Raw genomic sequence first — 22,700 nt, forward strand, 5'->3', positions numbered from 1 at the left:
CGCCCCGGCGCGTGGCGCGTGGCGGGTAGCGCGTGGCGGCGCGCACGTCCGAGCGAGTCGGAGCGGGCTGTGCGCGAGTTCGAGCCCCGGCCCCGGCGGGGCGACGTGTGGGCGGTAGGAGCCGGAAGAAGGCCTAATATTCAGGCTGATGTTTTGAGGGAGCAGAAGGGGAGGGGAAGACAGGGAGCGGCTAGGCTCACACGGTCTCCGTAAATAACATCTCTTAGCACTGCTGCTTTATGCCAGCCCTGCCGCAGCCTGACAGCACTCCCTGGAAGGGGAGAAAGAGGACGCGCAGAAACCGAGTGATCCTCGGTACAGCAAAGAAATGAAGGGAAATGGGTGTGCAACAAAAGCCAAAACTGAAAAAGAAAAAAGAAAAAAGCAGAGAATGACTTTGACCAGAGCACCCCGGCAGCACGTGCTGCTACCAGCAAGCGTCCGCAGGGTCCTCGTGAAGTAGCCGAGATCCCTCCCTTTCCAATTCTTGGCTGAGATACAGGAGGGCAAAGAACCGACCATCCCCTACAAGGCAGGTGCAGCAGGTCCCAGACCAGATATAAATTGTCAAAGGTGGTTTGGGAACAAATACTTCTGGCCTGAGTCGATCGCATCCCTCGGCACAGATCTGGGTCACACGAAGACGGCCTCTGGCAAGGTCCTGCTACCTGATGAGGAACGATGCTGGGTGCCTTCTCCCTCAGGGAGTGAAACTTTCTTGTCTGCAGACAAGAGGAAGGGATGCCAAGGGGAGAAGGAACTAACAGCTTTGGCCGTTGCTCAAATACCATGCCATTAACGCAGCATTTGACAGAGAAGTCTAAACTCGTTAAGCCCCTGAGACCTCTTCCGCATAACCCGCAAAGACAGAGGTGTGTGCGTACGTGCTGTATACTGTACATAAAGTAAGCCTGTGCAGCTCTGCCAGTTTATAGACACATGAAAAAGATGGTTTCAAAGCAAAAGCTTTAGGAGAAGGCCCTGTAAGAATTTGATTTCAGTATTTGACCCATGACACAGGTACATGGAGATGAGGAAGTGTAATACATAACGCTAACGATAACATCCCTAACTTTATCGGGTCATGCTTCTGAGGAAAAAGAATAGAAAAAAAACATCATGGAAAAGCATCATGGAAAAGCATCATGGAAAAAATCCCTTTATTTTTCAAATATGCAAACTATCTTTATTAACACTGAAACTCGCAGCATGAAGAGAAAGCCCTCAGGAATTAACACAGTCAGCCTGCCAGAATGCTATGAACACACTATACAGCAGTGATTTCTAGTTCCCTCTTTCATCCTTGGGCAGAGCAAAAGAAGGACGGACAATTTCAGGGCAGATTTCCTGCGCAGATGTGGCTCCTGAAACAATGTGCACATATCACTTGTTCAGGTCCATACAAATATTTAATGTGACACATTGCCTATTGCCTGAAAATCCATGTTCTCCATGAATTTTCTCTCTTAAAATTCATTTTGAAAAGATGTGTCCTGGTCAAAAAGCTCCTCATGTATTTATGCATTGAGAAAGCTCCTTGCTTATTCCCAAATATTGCCCATCTAATCATTAGGAATAAATCTATTTGCAAATAGGAGAATAACTCAGAAAATTTCTGCAAGTAGAAGCAGCAGGACTGCAGTAAAGAAAAGATTGCATAAACTCTCAAATAAGTGGCAACRAAAAAAAAGACAATTGATAAAATGATTTAATATTTTCAGCTATCCAGTTTTGAAGGCCGAGTTAGAACAAGGGCAACCTTGGGTTTGGAAGGAGTACGAACACTTTTGTATTCTTGGCTGTGATCTTAAAGCCTGCCTCATTGCAAAGTCAGACACAGCAGGGACATGGGTCCTTGGGATATGCCCAGGGAATTCAAAGACAAAGTGAAGAATTCTCTCTACACGTTGAGAAGCTCTAGTTATGTCACCAGCAAGTACAACTCAAAATCAGCATGGATGATTCTTCCTGATAGAGCTTGCTTTGGAAGGCTCATTACTGAAATGAGGTAAAATAGTGTCTGCTCTTTTAAGGATGGGGTTAGTCAGTTTGATCAAGTTGGGCATCAAAATTGAGTATGCAACTTTACAAAGTGAGTTTAGTATTGCCTGTTCTTGGAATAGCTCTAGCAACAAAAAATTAACTCTGTGTGTAAGTGTGTGTCTGTGCACATGCCGTTCGCCTTCATATATATATGTATCTATATGTTATGTATATGTGTATATATATATGCAAATTTCTGACAATACTTTACTGTTTGGATACTGTAAACAGAAAGACATAATGTCAATCATAAATTGGTTAACAACATGGGTAAGTGCCAGAGCTAAAAAATATGAGCTGAATTCTGAAATTCCCCATGGGAGAGTGGTTTGCACCAGTTGAAAATGAGGCCTCTGCTTATCTGTGCTCCATTTTTAATATTACGTTGAAAGCAGGAAATCACAAATGGGAAAGCTTGAAGTGTGCTACTTTGTGGGAACATCTGAGATGCAATGTGGTGTGGAGAGCCCCTTCTGTGATATGAAAACAGCTTAGAGTCCTGATGAGTTTTACTAAAGTATCATTAGGATCCTTTCAGATAGCTTTTTAAAATGAACTAGCTAAAAGGACCCTTTGCAATATCTCTAAACCAGAAAGGATGTGCGTAGATTCTAAAGCCAGAAGGGACCCTTATGATCATCTAGTTTGACTCTCTGTATAATCCAAGCCATAGAACTTCCCAGAATTAATTCACATTTGAACAGGAGTCCAGTCCAACAATCTTTTCTTCCAGGTCAGCCATCCATTTGCCCTTCATACACAGCAAGTCTCTTCAGGATTAGAATTCAATGCTTTCTTGACAAGTTGGAGAAATAGTCTGGAAAGAAAAAAAAAGCAATTAAATGTAAACAAATATAATTTACTGTACTCAGGTAGCAATAATCAATTGCACAAACGCAGGCTGGGAAATTACTAGCTATGCAGCAATTCCGCTTAAAATTATGTAGGGTTTATCATGGATCACAGCCTGAGTGGACTCGATGCTATCATGCTGAGGTGAAAAAATCAAGCACTTTATTGGGTTCTATAAGCAGGAGCGTTCTTTAGAAAGGTTTAGACTCATGTTACCATGTCAGCAGATCTGTGGTAATGGTAAGTTAGTGCTGCCTTTAGCCCACTGTAAATACAAGCTAATGCAACATATGTCTTAAGACTCTTTGATTAAGATCCAGTCTTTAGGTATAACCATCTCATCAAAGTTAGTGTCTAACCTCACTAAGATTTAAGATAAACTGAACAGACTTGAATTTGCTGCTTGTATGCCTCATGGACAGTTACCATGATCAGTTGATGAATAGTACTCTGTTAAACTACGGTAACTTGAGTCTAAGATCTAAATCTTAATGTACATGAAATATTCTTTCCTCGGTGCTCAGCACTAATAAGTCTTTAGTTGGATTATGGTGTCAAATTTTAGTTATTCCACTTTAAGAAAGATGAGGAACAACAAGGAAAAAGTCCAGAGGAGAGGAACGTGAACAATTATTACCTGTGAGGGTATACTGAAAGAACTGGGTCTGTTTAGTCTAGAAAGGAGAAGAGCAGACATTATAATCGTATTCAAACACGTTAAAAATGCTGCAAAGGGGAGGATAATGACTTGTTATCCTGCTCACTGGGACAGGACAAGAAATAATGTGCTTGCATTGCAAGAAGAGAGATTTATGTTAGGAAAAACTGCACTGGAACACATAACCTAGAGATTGGAAGAGCTTTAACATGCACCTTTGGGGACTATTTTGGGTCTAGCTCCTCCTGCACAGGATGGCCTAGATGACTTCTTGGGGTCTCTTTCAGTGTGTGTTATTTACAGTCCCAGTCCCAGAATTATYGTCCTTCTAGAAGCTACTCTTAAATTGTGAACCTTTATAATGCTTTGCTGAAGTGTGGAGAATGGCAAACACTGCTGTGAACCAAATATTCTTTTTTTCTGGAAGGCTTAGTTTTGCCTCAAAAATTGGTCCCCAATAAGTTCATAGAAAATTAGGAATAAGCACGTTAATACATAACRCTTGTCTTGTTTTAGACTTTGCAGCCTTGATATTATAGCTACATTTCTGGCTAAAGGTACGTTCTGCCATTCCCCAGTAAGAGGTTAATGTGGTTCTGACTGGCTCCAAGCTGATGCCAGCAGATGCCTCTGAGGTCTTCCTTCCTGAGGCACACTCAGGTGCACCTCTGAGTGTATGGCTAGAGCTTTGGGATGAAAAGGATCATCCTGAAAAGCGAGGGTGGGAGAGGTTTAATCAATATACTGAGTTTGAAGCAATGAGTAGACTGATTGATATCCTCAAGTAAAAACTGCTCAGTTTAGGCAGTTTGGCTGTGCCACAGGAGGCTGCTTACTTCAGTTTCTCGGCTTAGCCATTTCTAGAGCAGGACTGTTACATTTAGTTGCCCCAAAACTGTGGATCCTTTCCACCTTCTGGTTGTATCTAGACATTAATTTTCCGGACATTCATGGACGTGGGGATTGTGGAGCAAGTCCTACAGATTCTGTTTACTGAAGTGAGAGATGCATACCRTGTTCCTGGCCACTCCATGGCAGGGGGACAGAGCATGGATGAGCAGGTCCCTATTTGTTGCTTGGACCTCTCTGATGTGCCAAATGTCGTGTAGGCTTATGCCCAAGTGTGTTAAACAGAAGCTGAGCTCCATTTGGTAGGAACAGAGAAATGTAACCTGAAGAGACCTCTGTATTTGTGAGCTAGGGATCTGGCAAGCTTGTACAACTGCCAGAAAGCTGAGAAGTGGCTGCGTACTATCTATAAAAGATGATGAGCTGTAGAAAGATGGAGATATTTTGAAGTAGAGTCTGGAGCAAGGTAACTGAAGGGGATGAGCTTCTGCAAATGGTAGCTAAAGACGAGCAGAGGAACTCTTGCCTCAGAGTTTTGTGCTGAGGAATAAAGCTGTTTTCTGAGCGAATCTGGGGTAGCAAAGAGTCGTTGCTGGCGTGGAGGTACCACCAGCTGCTCATGCAGGCAAACTGTGCTTAAACTTTGCATTTCCCCTGCTGGTTTCAGCAGGAGGAGGACTGCTTTCCAAAAGAAATGAAGTTAACTGCTGTTTGACGGAGCTCAGTGGAGGGGAGAGCTGGTTCACAAGCTAGATAATGGACCTAATCAATTCTTTGTTTGCTGCTTTCATAATCCTTTAGCTGCCTCCATTAATGAAAAGCTTTTGACCCCTGTTTGTGCTACCAGCCAGCACAGTAAGCCTTGCCCCTGCTGTATGGTCCCCACATTTCTTCAGGAGCCGGGGGACTCTAATATCTACATTCAGAAAGGCTGCTAGAGAACTGAGAAGTTCTTGGGAAGCATTAGCAACATAACGTGCAAACACCAGGACTGTGCGAAAGGAGAGCACTGCCTAAGCACATATCTGCTATTGCAGATGGGCTGGGGCTGGTGCTGCAGTGGGGCCTGACCCTTCTCTGCTTCCCTCTGTGGCTTCTGCGCTGCCAGTAAGAGTTTGCCCATTTATCATAAACACTGCTGCCAGTTAGGAGTTGAACAAGAGTGCTGGGGTTCTCCAGAGATCTCTGAACAGCCTACGCTAAAAGTGTCTCATTCTTGGGGGAAGCCACTGACCAAGAAAGGCTTCCCTGCTTTGCAGCTGTATCTTGCAAGGAGAAGACATCAGGGCAACATTTTCGTGCCAATCACAGGTGATTATATCACTGACACCTCATTTAGCTTTGCTCATACTTTAGCTCAGAAATGAGGGAGCTCCTAGTCCAGCTCATTCACTGAGTATTTTGTACTCAGGTCTAGCTCTAGGACCCCAATAAGAATGACTAAATCAGGCTTTTGTGGAGTAAATTATTCTTTGCATTTACAGTATTGTGACTTAAAATTAACTGTTCTTTACCTGGAGACTGCAAAATACCAATGAATACCAAGGCAGATGGTGGCTGTCAGCTGCTTTAAGTCCTTTTGCTTTTGCTTGCCAGGCATGTGTACAAGGCAGTTAAAACATGAGGAGGCTACATAGGGACTAAACTGGGACTCTGAAATCAGGGGAAAAGTAACAACAGCTGTTGCAAATTTCTAGTCAGCAGTGCACAGGATGGACTAATCAGTCCAGCCTCTAGTTCCTTGTATACTACACCTGCAGCACTTGCTGGTTCTCTAACAGCAGTGTCCCAAGAAACAGTCAATTCTGAAATAAGAAAAAGTTTAATTTTCTTTTTCCGACTGACGTTAAAAAGAAGATGAGGAAGAAAAGGGACTAGGAAAGACTGCATATGAGGAGAAGATGGGGTGGGGGGGCTGGATCTTGGAAAGTGGATCTTTCTCTGTCCTCCACTATGGATTTCTGTTTCAAGTCTTGACTTTTTACAGCGTTAATCTGCRCTCTGCTGCCTGATTTCATAGTGCTGTGTCACTCCTGTGGTGCTTGTGTGTGTTGTTTTGTGGGCAGACCGGGTGGGAGGGCTGTTCTTTCTCCTCAGKGACAGAATTACCAAGTTCGCAGTCCTGTGCATCCAGCTCATGGCGGGAGAGATGCTCCACGATGCCAGCACCCAGAGAATCCCCCAGGACATTGGTAGTTGTTCTGAGGCGGTCCCTGAAAAATCAGAGARAAGAAAAATGAAATACAGCTTCTCAGTATCAGCTAAGGGAATGAAGAGTATTTCAAGAAACACCTGTAATTAAACTTCACTTCTCACATTTGTCTAATAATCAGTACTTCAACATTGACAGGAAAATAGCTGATGAGCTGAACACTTAAGGTTGCACAGGCAAACGGGGCTTATACAGCTGGAGGCCTTTCAGTTATGGCTCTTTGAATGACTCTCAGAGAGCTTTGCTTGATTGTTAACCCTGAGCTCTGCAGGTGCCAGCCTTCATATTCATACCTGTTCCATTGCATTCCCCATTTCTTACTGTAATGTTCTGGACTTCTCACAAAATAAGGGAAACATTGTTATTCTGGTTCCACATGGGCAGCTTCATCTCCAAAGGTCTGCTTTGGTCTTTCTGCAGACTCACATAAGCCTTGCAACATCAGGTATACTTCAGTTGCTTTTTTTTTTTATAAAAAGTGCAAAAAATCTGGTACAAACATATGACTTTGCGCAGCTGTGGGATAAGATTTCCAGAGAATGGACAGTATACACTAAGATGGTGCACCAGATTCTTCATGCTAAACAGCAAAGCTGAAGTCCTCTCTGAAATGAGATATTCTCCACAGCCACAACTGCCATGTGAGAGTTGAAGCCACCACCAATCCAGCTGCCTGACTTCTTATACCTGATTGAAATCAAACTTTGGGGGTAACTACAAGAGGTAACCTGGCATCTTGGGAAATGGGACCTTTTCCAGCTAATTCTGATCTTATGCACAGTTCACAGGAGAATTGGAGGTGCTGGGCCAGGCTCTGTTTCCAACTGCTCAGCTRTGGCTGGAGGCAGACTTTGGCTACAAATCAGCAGTACAAGATATACAAGAATACAGAAAACACTGTCAGTGTATCCCTGAGTCAGGAGTTGTGTCTGAGAAGATTGAGAGAGTAAGGGCTATGCACAAATGCATTCTTCAACCTTTTTCCTAAGAGCACTCTTATGAAATTGCTTGTCCTAAGTTTTAAAAGGTAAAGATAGCAGAGATGGAGCACCTGTCTAAACACTCATCAACATTGTACAGTACAGTCTCTGGGGATCCCACCTTCCTTGTTTGGTAGGACAGAACCATGCCTCTGCAGTGTGAATCTGCATATTACTGGCACAACCTGTCCCTAAAGGTCTGGAGATAGTTTCTGCATGCCTTTCAAGATAAAGCAAGCTAAATACATTCTGCTTGGTGACCAAGCTGATCTGCAAGTGACCTCTGGTGCCTTGGGTCCCTGAAGTATGTGAGGAGGACTCCAGTATGAACAGAGAGGGCTACTGTGCAAAGGTCGCATGGATGAAGGTGTGTTTCGAGATTAATGAAACAAGTTACTTAGCAGAGACACTGGGAGTGCAGATGAACTCTGTAAGCACTGGCAGGAAGCACAGAGCAGTACATGCTGCTGAGCAGAAAACTCACAGAAACCAGTCCACGGCGATGATCAGCGTAATGTCTTCAGTAGGCAGCCCCACTGAGGTCAACACTATGACCATAGTCACCAGTCCTGCCTGGGGAATACCTGCAGCTCCAATGCTGGCTGCCGTGGCGGTGATGCTGGGGGGAACAGGAAAGCACAGCTATCAGCAAAGTGATTCTGTGGGAACATAATCAAACTACAAAGTTATTTCCCTTGTATTTCATGTTTCCCTTGAAATATCACCAATAACCATCATTTTTATTAGAATGACATGAGCACTGAGAAGTCACATGCTTGCAGCGCAATGAACATGCTGCTGCAGCTCTGTCCCTGGTATGAAGCAGTATGGTCTCTCAGCATATCAGTTCTTGCTAGCGATCCACAGGCTTCTGCCTCATGGTGGCCAGAGTAGGTGATTCCTCTGCAAGGCTTCAGCCACTCGCTGTGCTGTTTTTCCTCTCCACTGTGTGATCTGTACATGACTTGCTGCCACCAGTCAAACTCTGCTGACTTGTGGAGTTCTTAACTGTCTCCTGGGAAGAGAATACCCACATAAGAAAAGCTATTTATTTTGAGTCAGATCTCAAAATGAAGAGCTGCTCATGTGGGTGTATTTTTTGAGTCAGGACAAGATCCAAAGGCCAGATTTGAAAACTAGACAAAGTCAAATGGAAAATAAAGGATATATTCTGTGTTTCATGGCCTCCCCATTCTTTGGAGTTGTCCCTGCTCATCTGGGAGCTCTGGGGACAGTGAGGTCTGATCAGATGGCCACATTTGTCCCATCTGGTCTGTCACTGAGCCTGCAGGATAAAAGGTGCCTTCACAACCAGGAATTTCTGCATCCCCTGGCTTCTTATCCAAGTTACCTCTTAACTTTCTACCTGATAAGCTAAACAGACCAAGCTGCTTTAGTAGCTGCTCTCACTTTCAGGCAGTTTTATAGAGCTTGAATCATTTCTGGAGCAATCTGTACCTCTGTTTCACATTCTTATGGAACCATGTCAATGAAAGCAGGACAAGGAGGAAACATGTCATGTGCCTGAATCTCTTGGATATCAGTTCTTCCCATCTAAATAAGAACTAAGTGTATATTTGTCCCTGCTAAGAAATGACCAGCATTTTCCATGCTAAAAGATGAACTCAGAAGCTGTAAGACCAGAAGGGGACATGCTGGTCTGCATTAGCAGCTGTCCCATACAATCACCTATGGTGGCCCTGCTGCTCTGGCTTGTGGGAGAAATAGTGTCAAAGCAAAGGGAAGCTCTGCATACATCCATCAGATCTGAGCAGAATGTTACTTCCTGCCTTGCTGGGGAGGGCTGGGAGTGGCAGGGGAGATCCAGCCTACAGATCTGAAGAAAGGAGAAAGTCATCCAAAGCACACAGGCACCCCCAGGCCCTGTTGAGGTCCTTTCCAGCACTTCTGCTGCAGGGTCCATGTCAGCAAGGATGGTATTACAAGTCTCAGAAAGTAGCTCGAGCTTATCACCTACAAACCACCTTGCCAGCCTTTCTGCTCTGGTCACAGAGCAGGATGGTGATGTGGGACATCAGCACTGCAGCCAGACTTCCCCCTGCCAGGCACCCATCCATAGCAGACTGCACACTGCAGCTCTAGCTAAGGGATGGCCCAGACGTGGAAATGCAGTAGGGGTTCAAATGAAGCCTTAAAGATCACAGAATCACAGAACGGTTGAGGTTGGAAGGGACTTTTAGAGATCATCTAGTGCAACCCCCCTGCTCAAGCAAGGTCAGGTAGAGCACGTTGCCCAACACCCTATCCAAACGGCTTTTGAATATCTCCAAGGGTGGAGACTCCACAGCCTCTCTGGGCAACCTGTTCCAGTGCTCAGTCACCCTCACAGTAAAAAAAGTTTTTCCTTATGTTCAGATGGAACTTCCTGTGTTTCAGTTTGTGCCCGCTGCCTCTCATCCTATCACCGAGCACCAATGAAGAGTCTGTCCCCGTCCTCTTCACCCCCTCCCTTCAGATGCAGCGCCCAAACCATATTTGTTTCTACAATTGGAAGTTTCGCCCTCCTTTTCCACACCCTTTTTTTCGTCATATCTCCCAAGCAGAAGAGGACCCTGATTGTACCTCAGATAACAAAAATAGAGTCCCTCCTCTAGCCCCATAACCCTTTCCAAAGCCACAGGCACCTTATCGTGATGATCTGTCCGAAGTCAAGTTCATAGTTGTTGACTTGTGCAATGAAGATGGCTGCAAGGGCCTCGTACAGAGCAGTACCATCCATGTTAATTGTAGCTCCCACAGGCAGAACAAACCTCGTGATGCGCCTGTCCACACCATTGTTTTCTTCCAAGCACCTGAAGGTGATGGGCAGAGTCGCTGAGCTGAAAGGAATTTACAAAACACCATGAATTAAGTATATGCAGACTTTGGAAGAGGGACTAAGCCTCTGCCTAGTTTATGACCTTACCCACCTGTTTTTTCACCCTGCCATGTGAACCAGAGGCCAGATGCTGCTAGGAGAAAGAACAGGCTAAGCAAGGCTTCCTCAGATATGGTGCATGCTGCAGTTGCACGTTCAGACATGGCTTTCCTCAGGGGGCTGGGACAGGGGCTGTGTAGCCCTGATGCTGGTGATGCTGGTGTAACACCAAGAACAGTGATGCTGGGGAATTCAGGGTACATACGACAAAATCTCAAGATCAAACCTCCTTTCAGCTATTAAATAAACTCGATCCCTTTCTCCCACCCTCAGTGCCTAAGGCAAGAATGACCCTTGTGTGAGAATATATCTTGAAGGGAAAACGGGTGGCAGAGAATTGTTTCTGAAAGAGAACATGAGCAAGAAAAGTGCTGATGTTTCTCTGTGAGAATGCATGTGGGAGAGATTGTACTTGCTTGCCCGAAAAAGAACATGGCAAGAAACACGGCACTTGAATGAAACAACAGCTACCTGTACAATCCCACGCTTTGGCTGTGTTGCTTGGCAGTGTGAGGCACTGAACGTATGGGTGTTTGTGCCTCTGCCCAGGCCTCCTAGGAGTCTAGTCCTAGATGCACACAGTCTGCGTGCATGAAAGAGAGCAATGTGCACATGTGTGTGAGAGGCAGGTGCCTGGGGAATAATCCTGTGATTTAGTGGGATTTGGTTTGTTTCCTGAGCTCAGCCTTTCAGTGGTGCAAGCAGAGTCATCACCATGTTCTGGTAAGGAAGAATGCGGGTCATGCACTGATGGTTGGAGATGGCCATGTGATTAGGGCTCCTGAACAGGGGAGTTTCCACTCCCAGTGAGCTTGGCTGGACCAGTACAAAGACCTGATAGTGCTCAGTGCAAACATTGTGAGGCCTCAGTGCTGCACTGAGAGCAATGGAAGTACTGAGAAGCAGGCACAGCGTCCACACCAGCCCCAACCCTATTCCTTCTAGAGGCTATGTAGCCAGCGTACCTTGAGGAGGTGCCCAGGGCTGTGATGAGGGCCTGCAGAAGCCCTGCAATGAATACCCAGGGGTTCCTGTGGGTGACGATGAAATAGAGCAGTGGCAGGATGCAGAGGGCATGAATGAGCAGTCCAACGATGACAGTGAGCGTGTACATCCCCAGCTGGCCCCCCATCACTGCTAAGTCATCCATCTCCAGGATTTTGCCAGCAATTAAAAACATGATCCCAACTGGGGCATACCTGTGGCAAAAACACAAGGGCCATGCTCAGAACTGGCATCCACACTCTCACACCTGCTTTAATCCATGCTTTCTGGACAAATCCGCAATAAACCAGCACAACAGAAGTGCTGGCTGAACCTAGCCCAGCACATGATACTGCTGTTTTTTCTCCGGCAACCTGGAGAGAGCTGGGACTTGTTCACTGTATGCTCAAACAACAGCACTTATCACACTGTCAGGGACCTCAGTACTCTGCTATGTGCACAACCTGGATATTGCTGGAGGTTTCCTCCTCCTTCTGGGTTTCCTGCACACATCTCCTCAACACTCCTGGTAGCACTGCTGGGGAAGGTTATCTAAAGGAGTCTTCACAGTCCCTTCCTTCCCTAACGGAACTTGGACTGAGGGTATCTTTTTACTGAGAGACATGGAGAAGTGGAGAAGTAGAGAAGTAATGGGGAAGGGGGAAATAAAAGTGATGGTGTTCTGTAAGCTCTGAGATGTTAGCCTTGCTATCTTTAGAGTTCACAACATATAGGGAGTCCATAGCTGGTGTAGCAAGGAGTGGGCACACCAACACCTGCCAAGCAGCCCTGGCTCTTCTGCAGCCCCTTTTTGAGGTACACATCTATCATTTCTATTCCTTACAGCTTTTTTTCCCAATAAAAATGCACCTCGTGAGCAGCAGTGAGGCTACACAGGAAGGAAGCTGTAACACAGACATGGAGAACGTCATGGGCACTAAACTGGACATGGACAAATAACTGGACCAAAGAGAACCATAGCTCCATGGCCACACCTCTCAGGGCTTGGCCTCACACAGCTTGGGAGCTCACATGCAATTCATGCATAAGGCTCAAAGGTCCACATGCCAAACTCCAAGTCAACCTGGGAGCTTTGGAAAAGTTTGGGAAAGGATTTCACAAATATTTCATTTCCTCTGACCTTCTTCATAAAAGACATTCTTGGCTGCAGATAGTGACCAGATCTCTCCAGGAAAAAAATACCAGATTCTTGGGAGATTCCACCCAACCCTGCAGACTGTGTGGATAGGCTTCAGGAAGGATTGCAGCATGCCCCATGTTTCTGGAATGTCTTTTGGTCCTCTGAGCTGCTGGAGGCCCCTGATTCTAATCACTCGTTAGGCCTACTTTAGTGGAAATGACCCACTGGCCAGACTTCAGCCTTTTGACACAGCCTTGCCTTCAGATAGTCTTTTGAAAGCAAAGTATTTCAAACTCAAAAGCCCTTCATTTCAGTGACAAGAGAAGGGAGTTGTAGAGTCCAGCCACAGGTGAACTAGATGCAGGGAGAATATGAGTTCATGGCAATCAGTACCTCCAGGAACAACATATTTGGGGGGGGCAGCTACAAAGTGTAGCACTTTCAGGCACGGCTGATTTCAGGACCAGAGAGAATTGCTGACTGGGAGGAGGGAGACAACCTGGACTAATTTCTGAACAGGACAATGCTGAGTCCATCAACACTGGTGAGTTGTGCTGGGCCTTAGCTAACAGTCCTGCCTCCCATAGCAGCACGATTTTAGAAGTCAGGTCTCTCCGGACACTACCTGCTATTCACTGTGGGGGAGAGCATGTGCTCCTATATATCAACACCCTTTCTTTTTTCACAGTAAGGGGAAGTTGAAGGCAGCTGGAAATTGGCTCTGAGAGTAGTGTACAGGTCCACTCATTCCACTGTGTGCTCTCCCTTCATTGCCTTGGGTGTCTTATCTCTCCTGAGGCAAGGCACCAGATTCTGACTCATCCATGGATGAAAAGATGCTGGAGGGGCTGGTGCTACACAGTGAATCACTCAGCTATGAACTGAGGGTTGTGCTTCTCCTTTCTGTCTTTCTGTGTAAGGCCTGTCCCCCTGTGCCCAGGCTCTGAGACTGTGACTAGGAGACCAGGGAAAGGAAGCTGGAGTGACCTAAAACAGAGGAGAGAATGTGGATCTGACAGATTCCTTCCTTCTCACACATTGCCTATGTATTCTATTACTTTAGTCCCCCTCCTCTCCTGTCTCATGGCACCTTCCACAAGTTCCTGTTCAGAGCCTGAGCTCCAGATGGGTAAAAAAAACTTAGAATAACATGGTTTGGTAAAATGCTGTCTGCTAGAGAAGACCCATCTCAGCGATGCTTTGCTGATCTGGACCATGTAGCACAGGCAGCCTTACACAGGAAGCAACAACCAACTGAGCTCTAGAGTTGGGATCTAGGAGACCTCAAGTTGAAAGGCAGTACCTTTGAGCTGATCTTGCCAACCCAGCTCAACTCATAGAGCTACTGCATAAAGGTGCCATCCTGAGTAGCAGATAAGTGGCATTCAGTTATTCTGATTCATAGCTAGGTCAGACTCCTGAAACATAGCTGGAAGGAAAGCTTTCTGTGGGAAAGCCTCTTGGTAAGGCTAAGAGGGCTTCCACTCCAGTTTCCAGCAGCCTCAAGGAAAGCATGTCCTGGTATACCTGATATTTCTAAGGTAAAAACAAAACACAGGAAATGAAATGTGAACAAATATCCCATCCAGACTTTTCCCTCCAGGCTGATGGAGCCAAAAGAGAGCTGTGCCCATCTGCTTTTCCTGTGCATGTCATTCTTAAAGCTACCCCATTTCTCATCAGGTCAGTGGAAACTGCACCTGTAGACCTCCTGCTTCAACCAGCCGTGCTCCTCACCAGATGATAATGGCCACCAGCCTCATGATGGCTTCGTTGAGGCAGTTAAAGAACTCCCGTAGGGCCCGTCCCTTCTGCTTCATGCTGCCGATCACCAAACCGAAGCACATGGAGAACACTACCAGCCCCAGCGCGTTCACCCCATTGGCTGAGCCCGGGATGGGAATGACTTCTTCAAAGGTCAGCACCTCGGAGAGGGTCCCCAGGGCATGAGTGACGTTCTCCAGGATACTGGTGAAGTTCTCAGGCACAGAGATCTGAGTGGTTGTGACACCTGCTGTGACATTGCTGCTGTGGAGGACGGTTCTGGTGAAGACCCTGGTGGTGTACTGTGTCTTGTACTGAAATGACATAGGTTATGAGATGCATTCACAGGCCCTGGTTCAGGAGCTCTGGATAACATGCTAGGCTCTTGCATCCCATCCTAAAGAAAGGAGAGTACTCCAAGTTTCTGTTGACCTGTTTGGAAAACTTGCATTGCTTGTTCTCCTCAAACTCCCTAGTTTAGTGCTTAGATCCAAAAGTTCATATATCTTAAGGCCAAAGGAGACCACTGGAACATCTAGAGAGCTTCACCCAGGTTTCATTTATTGCATCTACTCACATGTGGTTGTATATGGCTAAAGCATCTTTTTAATCTCAAATTGAAAATACCAAAAGACACAGAATTTCACATTGCCCTGGGTAGTTACTTTCTCTGTTAAGAAATGCACCTACCTCTCCATTTGAACTGTGATAGGAGATAGTTTATCTGTACCCAGCATTTCTTTTTCCAGTGAGAGGTACAGATATGAAATTAACTTCCTCCTTCCTCTCTGTTCGGAAATCTAAGGCTCACACTAGACCATTTAACCATAGAGTAAGGTTCATGGTCACTTGCATGTTACACACAATATCCCCACACCCTTTGCAGAAGCCCTGCTTTCTGTGAGACCAGGATATTGTCTGTCTCCCTTGTAGGGCTCTCCACACTTCATTCTTAGACATATAATTTTAATTTAGATGCATTAAATCACAGTGTGCCAAGTTTATAAAATAATCAAGATTGCTGTCTGATAAATTTTTTTATTCACAATAATGTTTCTCCCTCTAATACTGAACCCCATGACTGCAGCAACATGCTACTTACCAACAGGCAATGGTGTCTATCTTGGAGCACAGCTAGAGAACCCCCAACTCTTGGGCTCAGATATTCTGGCTCCTGTGACAGCCCTTTATACTGCTTCCAAGGGCACTAGCACTATGAAAGAGACAAATCCTTGGAAGATCTGCTTCCATTTCACTGAGAATCCAAGTCTGCTACCTGAGATCACACTAGCCCTTTCTGACTTAGTGTGGGATGAGTTGGAAGCAGGAAGCCAGAGCTGCTCTGCTATGTCTACTCTGGGGTTTGAAGCAGTCTGCAGGACAGCTTGAAAAGCTTGACTGGGGGATGCTATAATGCTAAATGATGACTGCAATGCCTCCTGGAGCAGTCAGAGTTGGGGAGGTGTGAAAGCAGTATAAAGCAATCCCTGTTCTTATCCTTCAGAAAAGTAGGTTGGGCCATAGTCTACTGCACAGGGCACAAAGGGAGTTTGTAGGTCAGGTAGGATTTCATACCTGTTTGAAGCAGGCTTCTACCAGGTTGGGCGGGAACATATTCCTGCAGTAGATAAAACAAGGAATGAGTTTTGGTCCTGTTTGACTAGCAAGCAAACATGGTCTTCCTGGCCAATGCCTGTATCATGGAGCAGTGTCTCTAGTCACAACAGTCACATTGCCAGGTCAGGCTACAGAGCAGATGGACCCTCTTATGATCTAGAACCATGCAGCCTTTCTACACATGCATACAAAATCCCAAAAGCTCAGAGTGGAGTGAGGAATGGAGTAACTCTTGCAGGTCTGCACACCATGAATGATCCTTATGATTTTCTCACCATACACCTTCTGTCTTCCTATCTTTCCAGCATTTTAAGCATAAAACATAGATCATAGAAATGTTAGAAGGGTCGTTTGGGGGTCCCTTGTCCAACATCCCCCTTGAAGTGGAACTATTGCAAACACTAGATCCGGCTGCCTATGGTTTTGTCTAGCCAAGTCTTGAAAACTCTCGGGGACAGAGATCCTCCACATTTCTGGTGACCTGTCCTAGGGCTGCACAACATTCCCGGGCAAGAAGCTTTTCCTAATGCCCCACATGAATCTCTCAAGCCAATATTTGCGGCCAGCACCCTTTGTTACCATGTCTGCCATTACTGAGAAGACTTTGGCTTTGTCATCTTTGTAACTACCCTTAAGTAGCTGTATGCTGCTATTAGATTACCCCTTATTCCCCAGACTGAACCAGCCCAGTTCCCTCAGTCTGTCCTTACAAAGCATGAGCTCGAAGTTCCTTGCTATCTTGGTAGCCCACTGCTGGTTGCTGAAGAATGGTGACCTCAAAAGACCAAATCCTTCCCCTCCACAGAAATCCCCCAGATTCAATCAGTTAGTAGAAGTAGAGACACTGACTCTTCATCTTGAAACCCTCAGAATATAGTCATCAGGGAGGGCATTTTCAGAGCAGTGGTGAAGATCCTGGAAGCCCAGAGCCAGGGTTCACAGGGCACCCGTGCTCATTTCCTACCCCCAGAACCAGAAGCCTAAACATGGGCAGCACCAGCTTAAGCCCTGGCTGTCAGTTGTTACAAGGTCTCTGCTTCTTGACATCCTGACAAGCAAGAAGATGGTCCCCCTACTAGAAGTAGTAGGCAGGGAAAGTCTCAGCCAGAAACCTCTCTTCCCCTAACTGTGTGTCTAAGGCTGTGATACTTCAAAAGGACATTCAGTGGAGGAAGGTATCTCACTGTCCAGCATGTTCTCACACAACACGAGCTTGTTCACCTACCTCACCAAGTCCATGAAGGCATCTGTGGTCTGCACCTGCTCAATTCTGCCTTCTCGGTGGAGCTTGTCCTTAGATCCTTTCCCTGGGTGGATGATGATCACCATGAGGATGCCAATGAAGACTGCTATGATGGTGGTCACCATGTAGTAGACCACAGCCCGCATCCCCATCTTCCCTGATGCTCTGCCATCAAGCGAGGCCATACCTGGGGAGTCACACAGGGAAACAAGGTGAGAAGGTCTATTAACTTAGAGGGAAGGGGGAAACTGGAGGAAAATTCAAAGTATGGAAGGCACATGCATGAGTTGGATAGGGAGCTAGAGTCTGTAGGGAGCATGGCACACAAGGGGCAGACTTTGGAGCTCCAGGATGATGAAGATATGGGAGAATGTGGCCTGTGATTATGGGGAAACCTGGATATAAAGGGGACAGGACAATGATGGAGGAGGACTAGAACAACAGCTCCCCCTAGGAGTCAGAGGAGACACATAGCACTCGTGGGTCTCAGGGTGAGTTTTGGAATACAGCAGCTTCCTCCTAAACTTCTCAGAAGGGAAATAACTCCCTCACAGTGCATTGGGTCTTTAAGTCCTTACTGGTGGGACCTAACATGGGGTGGTATGCACTGCACCCCCCCTTCCGCTGTCTGAAAGCTGACTGTCTGGGGCATCTTCTGTGAGAACCCAAACAGAACGGATACTCCACTGGCTGATCAACTCCTGCTCTTTTGGACTGACACAAATCAACCTTGGGTAGTGCTCAGCTCCCTTCCCTTGGTTGGAGGAAGTCTAGATCAGACTTGGACAACAAACTTTTCAGTGTTTAAATTTACACAGGATTTTACACAGGATGAAATCCTTGTCAGTGCTCAAATACTGGACATTGGAAACACCACATTGCGTCCCTCCCATTCTTCTGAAAAAGCACAAGGCCTTCTGCTTCTCTTCCCCAGCACTGAGCCAGCAGGGCTATGAGTCTGGATCATGTTGATTACAGCCATAGGCTCAGGCTTTTCACTATTAGTCAAGCTTATCTAAGCACCTGCAGCCAGAGCATCAAGAGGGATCCCAGCAACAGCTAGCAGCAGCTTTTGCAGAGTATTGCCTTGGCTGCAGGCACCAGAAAGCTCTTCTCACCTGTAATCAAGCTAGAGACAATGAGAGGAAGAACCAGCATCTGGAGCATACGCATCAGCAGCTCTCCAGGGAAGGAGAAATACTTGATCTGGCGATAGGTCAGCTGGTAGGGCCGGAGGGAAAAAGCCAGGATGATCCCTGTGAAACAAGGGATGAGAATGGAAATGAGAGGGTGTGAGTCGTCCCTCAGTCAGTCCTACACCATGGCTTTTCTTTCCCTCTTCTTTCAGCTCTTCCCCTGCCTAAAGCAGGAAGGAGCAAATGCTCCTTCTTCTTCTGAACCACTATGATCCAGTTTTTGCTGTATGCTCTCTCTCTCTCTCTCTCTCTTTCTTTCTCTCTCATACATACACACACACACACACACACACGCAGACAGGAGCCTTGTGCTGAACCACAAGTCCCCCTGCTGCACTGTCTGCTGCTCTTCTGGGGTCTGTTCCCAGGAGGCTCACTGACACAAAAATGCTGTGACCAGAGATAGTGATCCCCTAGCATAACCTAAGTGTGACTACACAGCTCACAGACTTCACCCATCAGTCTATTAAAGTGGCTGAGCTCAGCCAGTGAGATAGATGGACTTTCCCCCACAATTATAAATGGTGCCCAGTGTTGCCACCAGCTTCATACCCAGTAAGACTGCTGCAATGGTGAAGAGGACAAACGCATTTCTCCTAAAGAAGCTTTTAGCGCTGTCTGCAGTGATGCTGTGCATCCGCTTCTTGGCCCGTGCTGCCCGCTTCTGCACTGCCTGCTGGAAGCGCTGCACCCGGCTCTCCGCATTGAGCCGCTTGGCTGCATCCTCATTGAGGAACAGGCTGTTCACGTGACTCTGCTCGCTCATAATCAGCACGGGCACTCAGTCCCTGAGGCACGGCTCTGTGTATGCTGGGCAGGGAGAAGCACAGGAGAGAAAACATAAAATGCAGCACCTGACACTTTGCTTTCGTTTTTCTGTCGTTTCCCTGGGGCCCTGAGCAGATTTAATTAGTTCTGATTGCAAATCTCCTCTGCATCCCCACAAGGAACAGATCTCAGGCCAAGGCGTTCCAACTGCTGCTAGGGCTTTGCCACAACTGTGATCTGGTGTCTCCAGAGAACCCGTGGCCTCTGCAGCACCTGCTTGTGCAGAGGAGTGGAGCACTTCATGGTGGCATGGGGGGCAGGAAAGGTCTCCAAAGGGACTTAGGCTTGTTTTTATGAATTTAGCGGTTTGCACAGAGATGAATATTTTATCACCTGCACATGTTTGAGCGCACACGATCTGTTCTAAACAAGACTAGGCAGCAGACAAAATTTCCTACATACATCCTAGGTGGACAGGACCCTACCAGAACAGCTTTCTGCATGACAGAGAGCAGCACCACCACTTTCTGCAGAAAGGAACATAATCCCAAGTTTTGCCATCTGTGGAGCCTGAGAATAATGCTTTTATCTGACTTTTCTTTGAAGCACAACAGGACTTTCAAGCAGTATTTCTGAAACATCTCTGTTAAGCCAAAGAACTCCACTGATTGGGTTAATCAGCTCTGCTGAACACTTTCCTGTCTTCACAAATACTAAGGTCGAAACCAAACCTTCTGCAGAGAGATAAATAAAGCACCAATTCTGCTCTGTTACCTGCTGACCGTGAGGCCTGGAGCAGTCTGTTTACTATTTTAGTATTGTTTTACTGTTTATATTTTACTATTGTTCCTGAAAACAAAAGAGCAAGAGGGCTATGCTGGTGTAATAATCCAAAAAAGAAAGGAGAGAAAAATACTTGCTCTGTGGAGCTGGGCTGCTAGGAAGAACCAACAATCCAACACTTCCTATCACTAGAAGGATTACTGCCGGACCATGCAAGTGCCATTTTTCTAAAATCACTGTGCCTTGACAGATACAAGACATGAAAATGATTCTTCTTCCAAGGAGCTTGCAATGAAAATCTAAAACTAGAGAGTACGGACAACCAAAGAAGTGCAAAGTTACCTTAGCATGAGCCTCCCCTTCTCTCTCAGGCACACACTTTCCTTTCACATGTCCTTGAGACTCAGCTGGGTCTGACATTACCTGTTTCTCTGAGTGTGATCTTCAAAGCTGAAAAGTTCTGGTGTTCAGAGGGGAAGTAATACGCTATTGGGACTGAGAAAAACAAATCTGAAGAAGGCAGCTTTCCAGAAGCTGAAATAAACATCCAAGAGTCCTAGAAAATGTAGAGATAATAAATATAGCTCAGGAGGAGAGAACCTGGGGCACTGCAAGATCTCTGCTAAGCCTGTGCTAGTACAGTGATCAGTGAAGTTCTCACTGTCCCAGGCTTTTTGATCTTCTCCCCTCCCTAAAGAGATGAATGCTTGGCCAGTCTGGGGAAATCTGTGGGAAAAGTTTCTTTTCTTTTAAATCTCATTCCTGGACAGAAGAGCTCTGATTGATTGCACATTGCAGGGTCATTTCCAGCAGCGCTATGGAGAAAGACCTCATATTTATCATGATAAGAGTGTTGTTTACACAGAGCTAATGCCTTCATGAGGTTCAGAGCAATGGAGAGACACATCTGAGGCTGCTCAGCCCAGTCCTCCCAAGGCTAAGCTGTGTGAAGGCCACCGGCAAAGACTCTTTGTTTTGCTGCAGAAACCTTGCAGTGCTGCTGTAGTCACCCAAGCATTCGGGTTAGCAAACCACAGTATTTGGATTTTGGTCCCAGACATGATTCCAGCTTAATCACACATTCACTTCCTTATTACATCTTATCTGCTGATGGAGCCAAAATACATCAGACTGTGAAAGCCTTGCCCGTCTTCCTCCTTTTTACTGCCAGTCTTCCTCCTTTCCACTGCTATGCATGAGAAGAAAGTGCAAAATACATATTTCTTCAGTTCATTGTGTCTGTGCTCCTGTGCTCCACAGTAGATTAAGGAAGGACAGATTCAGTCCCCTGGGCCCCAGAAGAGTCTTGTGCTATTTACCTACTAGCCTCCCAGCTATCGGTTTGGACAAACAAAATTATTAGCTTGAATTATTAGTTTGAATGAGCCAGGGCTTTCATATTTCTTTTATCTCTATGCTTTCATACATCTTGTACATCTTGTCTTGCTAGTTATGTGAAAACAGTCACACCGACAGCTCAGAAATCATTCATCATTGGCTTGCTAAACACAAACCAGGCTTACCATTTGCCTACCATGGTGACTTGAGGAGACCAGCTTTGAAGCAGGGGTACAGGAACACAGGCTCCACTAGAGAGTCTTTACCAAAGAAACCCACCTGTTTCCCCATGGGTAATCAGCAGCATTATATCCACAAACACAGAAGAAGGGACACAGGGAAAAAAGAATGATATGCCTAAGCCAAATAATGAGACAGTGATCCATGGGGAACTTAAGCCTGAGAGTCCTGATCTGGAACTCTGCCTCTACAACAAACACGCAGCTTTGATGTTTTTTTAATAGTGCCAAATGGTCTGAATACACTTCAGTTAACACAGGCTGCCTACAGAGAGCTTGTCTCTAATCTTCAGCTATGCAGCTGACCTAATAAATGATATCAGCTCTCCTCCAAACCTTGCCTTTCTTAGAGCTAGAGCATACTACAGCAGCAACACGAATTCTTTTACAGGGAAGGTGGGGGCAGAACCCACTCTCTGTATGAAGGGACTCACCTGTTCTTTTCTTTGGATGTCTCCCCATCCACATGTGCTGGAAAAAGTGTTTCTGTGCAAAGCATATGAAGTTTTTGTTTTGACGTGGGAAAATTCAGGACTGGTCACTAGATCCCATGTTCCACCATATCCTCAGCAGCCTTCTCAGAGCAAAACTTGTCATATAAGAGGAACTCACCAACAAAACTTGTTCTTGTGATGCCCCCACCCGTTTGCTGACTTGCTCCCTTTCTCCATCTGCATATTTTGCAATACAGCAACTCCCTCCACAGTACATTCCCTCTGCATTGCTGGCCTGAAATTGTGTAAATACCTTCTGTTGCATCAACTGGAAGTTCTGAGACTGCTACAGTAAGTCATCAGAATATCTTCTCTTGCAGATTAACAGTCTGTTAATGCCATGGATTTTGCTTCCTCTAAGGAAAAATATGGCCTTGCTGTCTTGCTGAAGGTTCTCCTGTTTATGTCTGTGCCCTTCCAGTCTCTACTCCAATCTCTAGAAGCATTGAGATATATGAGAGAGCATTTTGAGGGGTAACTTCAAGGCTAGACCAGTAAGCACAGAATATTTTGCAAGAAAGTTCAGTGTTGCAAAACTAATACCTAGTTCCTGGCAATGAGGTTTCAGATAAACAGTGGAATTTTGGCTATTTCGGGGAGA

The 22,700-nt window shown here is 45.9% G+C and overlaps 1 protein-coding gene across 6 annotated transcripts; it reads right to left on the reverse strand.

Annotated features, from left to right (window-relative positions):
* Positions 1-1,692: 1,692 nt before the first annotated feature.
* On the reverse strand, positions 1,693-22,179 carry LOC112967640 (excitatory amino acid transporter 4-like). 6 transcript variants are annotated; one of them, XM_026068997.1, is made up of 12 exons: positions 22,040-22,179; positions 19,030-19,287; positions 18,400-18,537; positions 17,264-17,468; positions 15,997-16,039; positions 14,395-14,735; positions 11,498-11,731; positions 10,240-10,434; positions 8,079-8,213; positions 6,512-6,615; positions 3,533-3,569; positions 1,693-2,860 (listed from the first exon to the last, which is right to left on the reverse strand). In XM_026068997.1, exons 2-11 carry the CDS (start codon positions 19,241-19,243, stop codon positions 3,565-3,567), a joined length of 1,614 nt encoding a protein of 537 aa, XP_025924782.1. In that variant the 5' UTR covers positions 19,244-19,287; positions 22,040-22,179; the 3' UTR covers positions 1,693-2,860; positions 3,533-3,564. The 6 variants fall into 6 exon arrangements, with proteins under 6 accessions (XP_025924782.1, XP_025924781.1, XP_025924778.1 ...); XM_026068996.1 differs by lacking the exon at positions 3,533-3,569; XM_026068993.1 differs by lacking the exons at positions 1,693-2,860; positions 3,533-3,569 and having other exon boundaries at positions 6,163-6,615.
* Between the last annotated feature and the right edge of the window lie 521 nt (positions 22,180-22,700).

Source organism: Apteryx rowi, unplaced genomic scaffold (genome assembly GCF_003343035.1).
Source record: "Apteryx rowi isolate R43461 unplaced genomic scaffold, aptRow1 scaffold_283, whole genome shotgun sequence".
Lineage (NCBI taxonomy): Eukaryota > Metazoa > Chordata > Aves > Apterygiformes > Apterygidae > Apteryx > Apteryx rowi.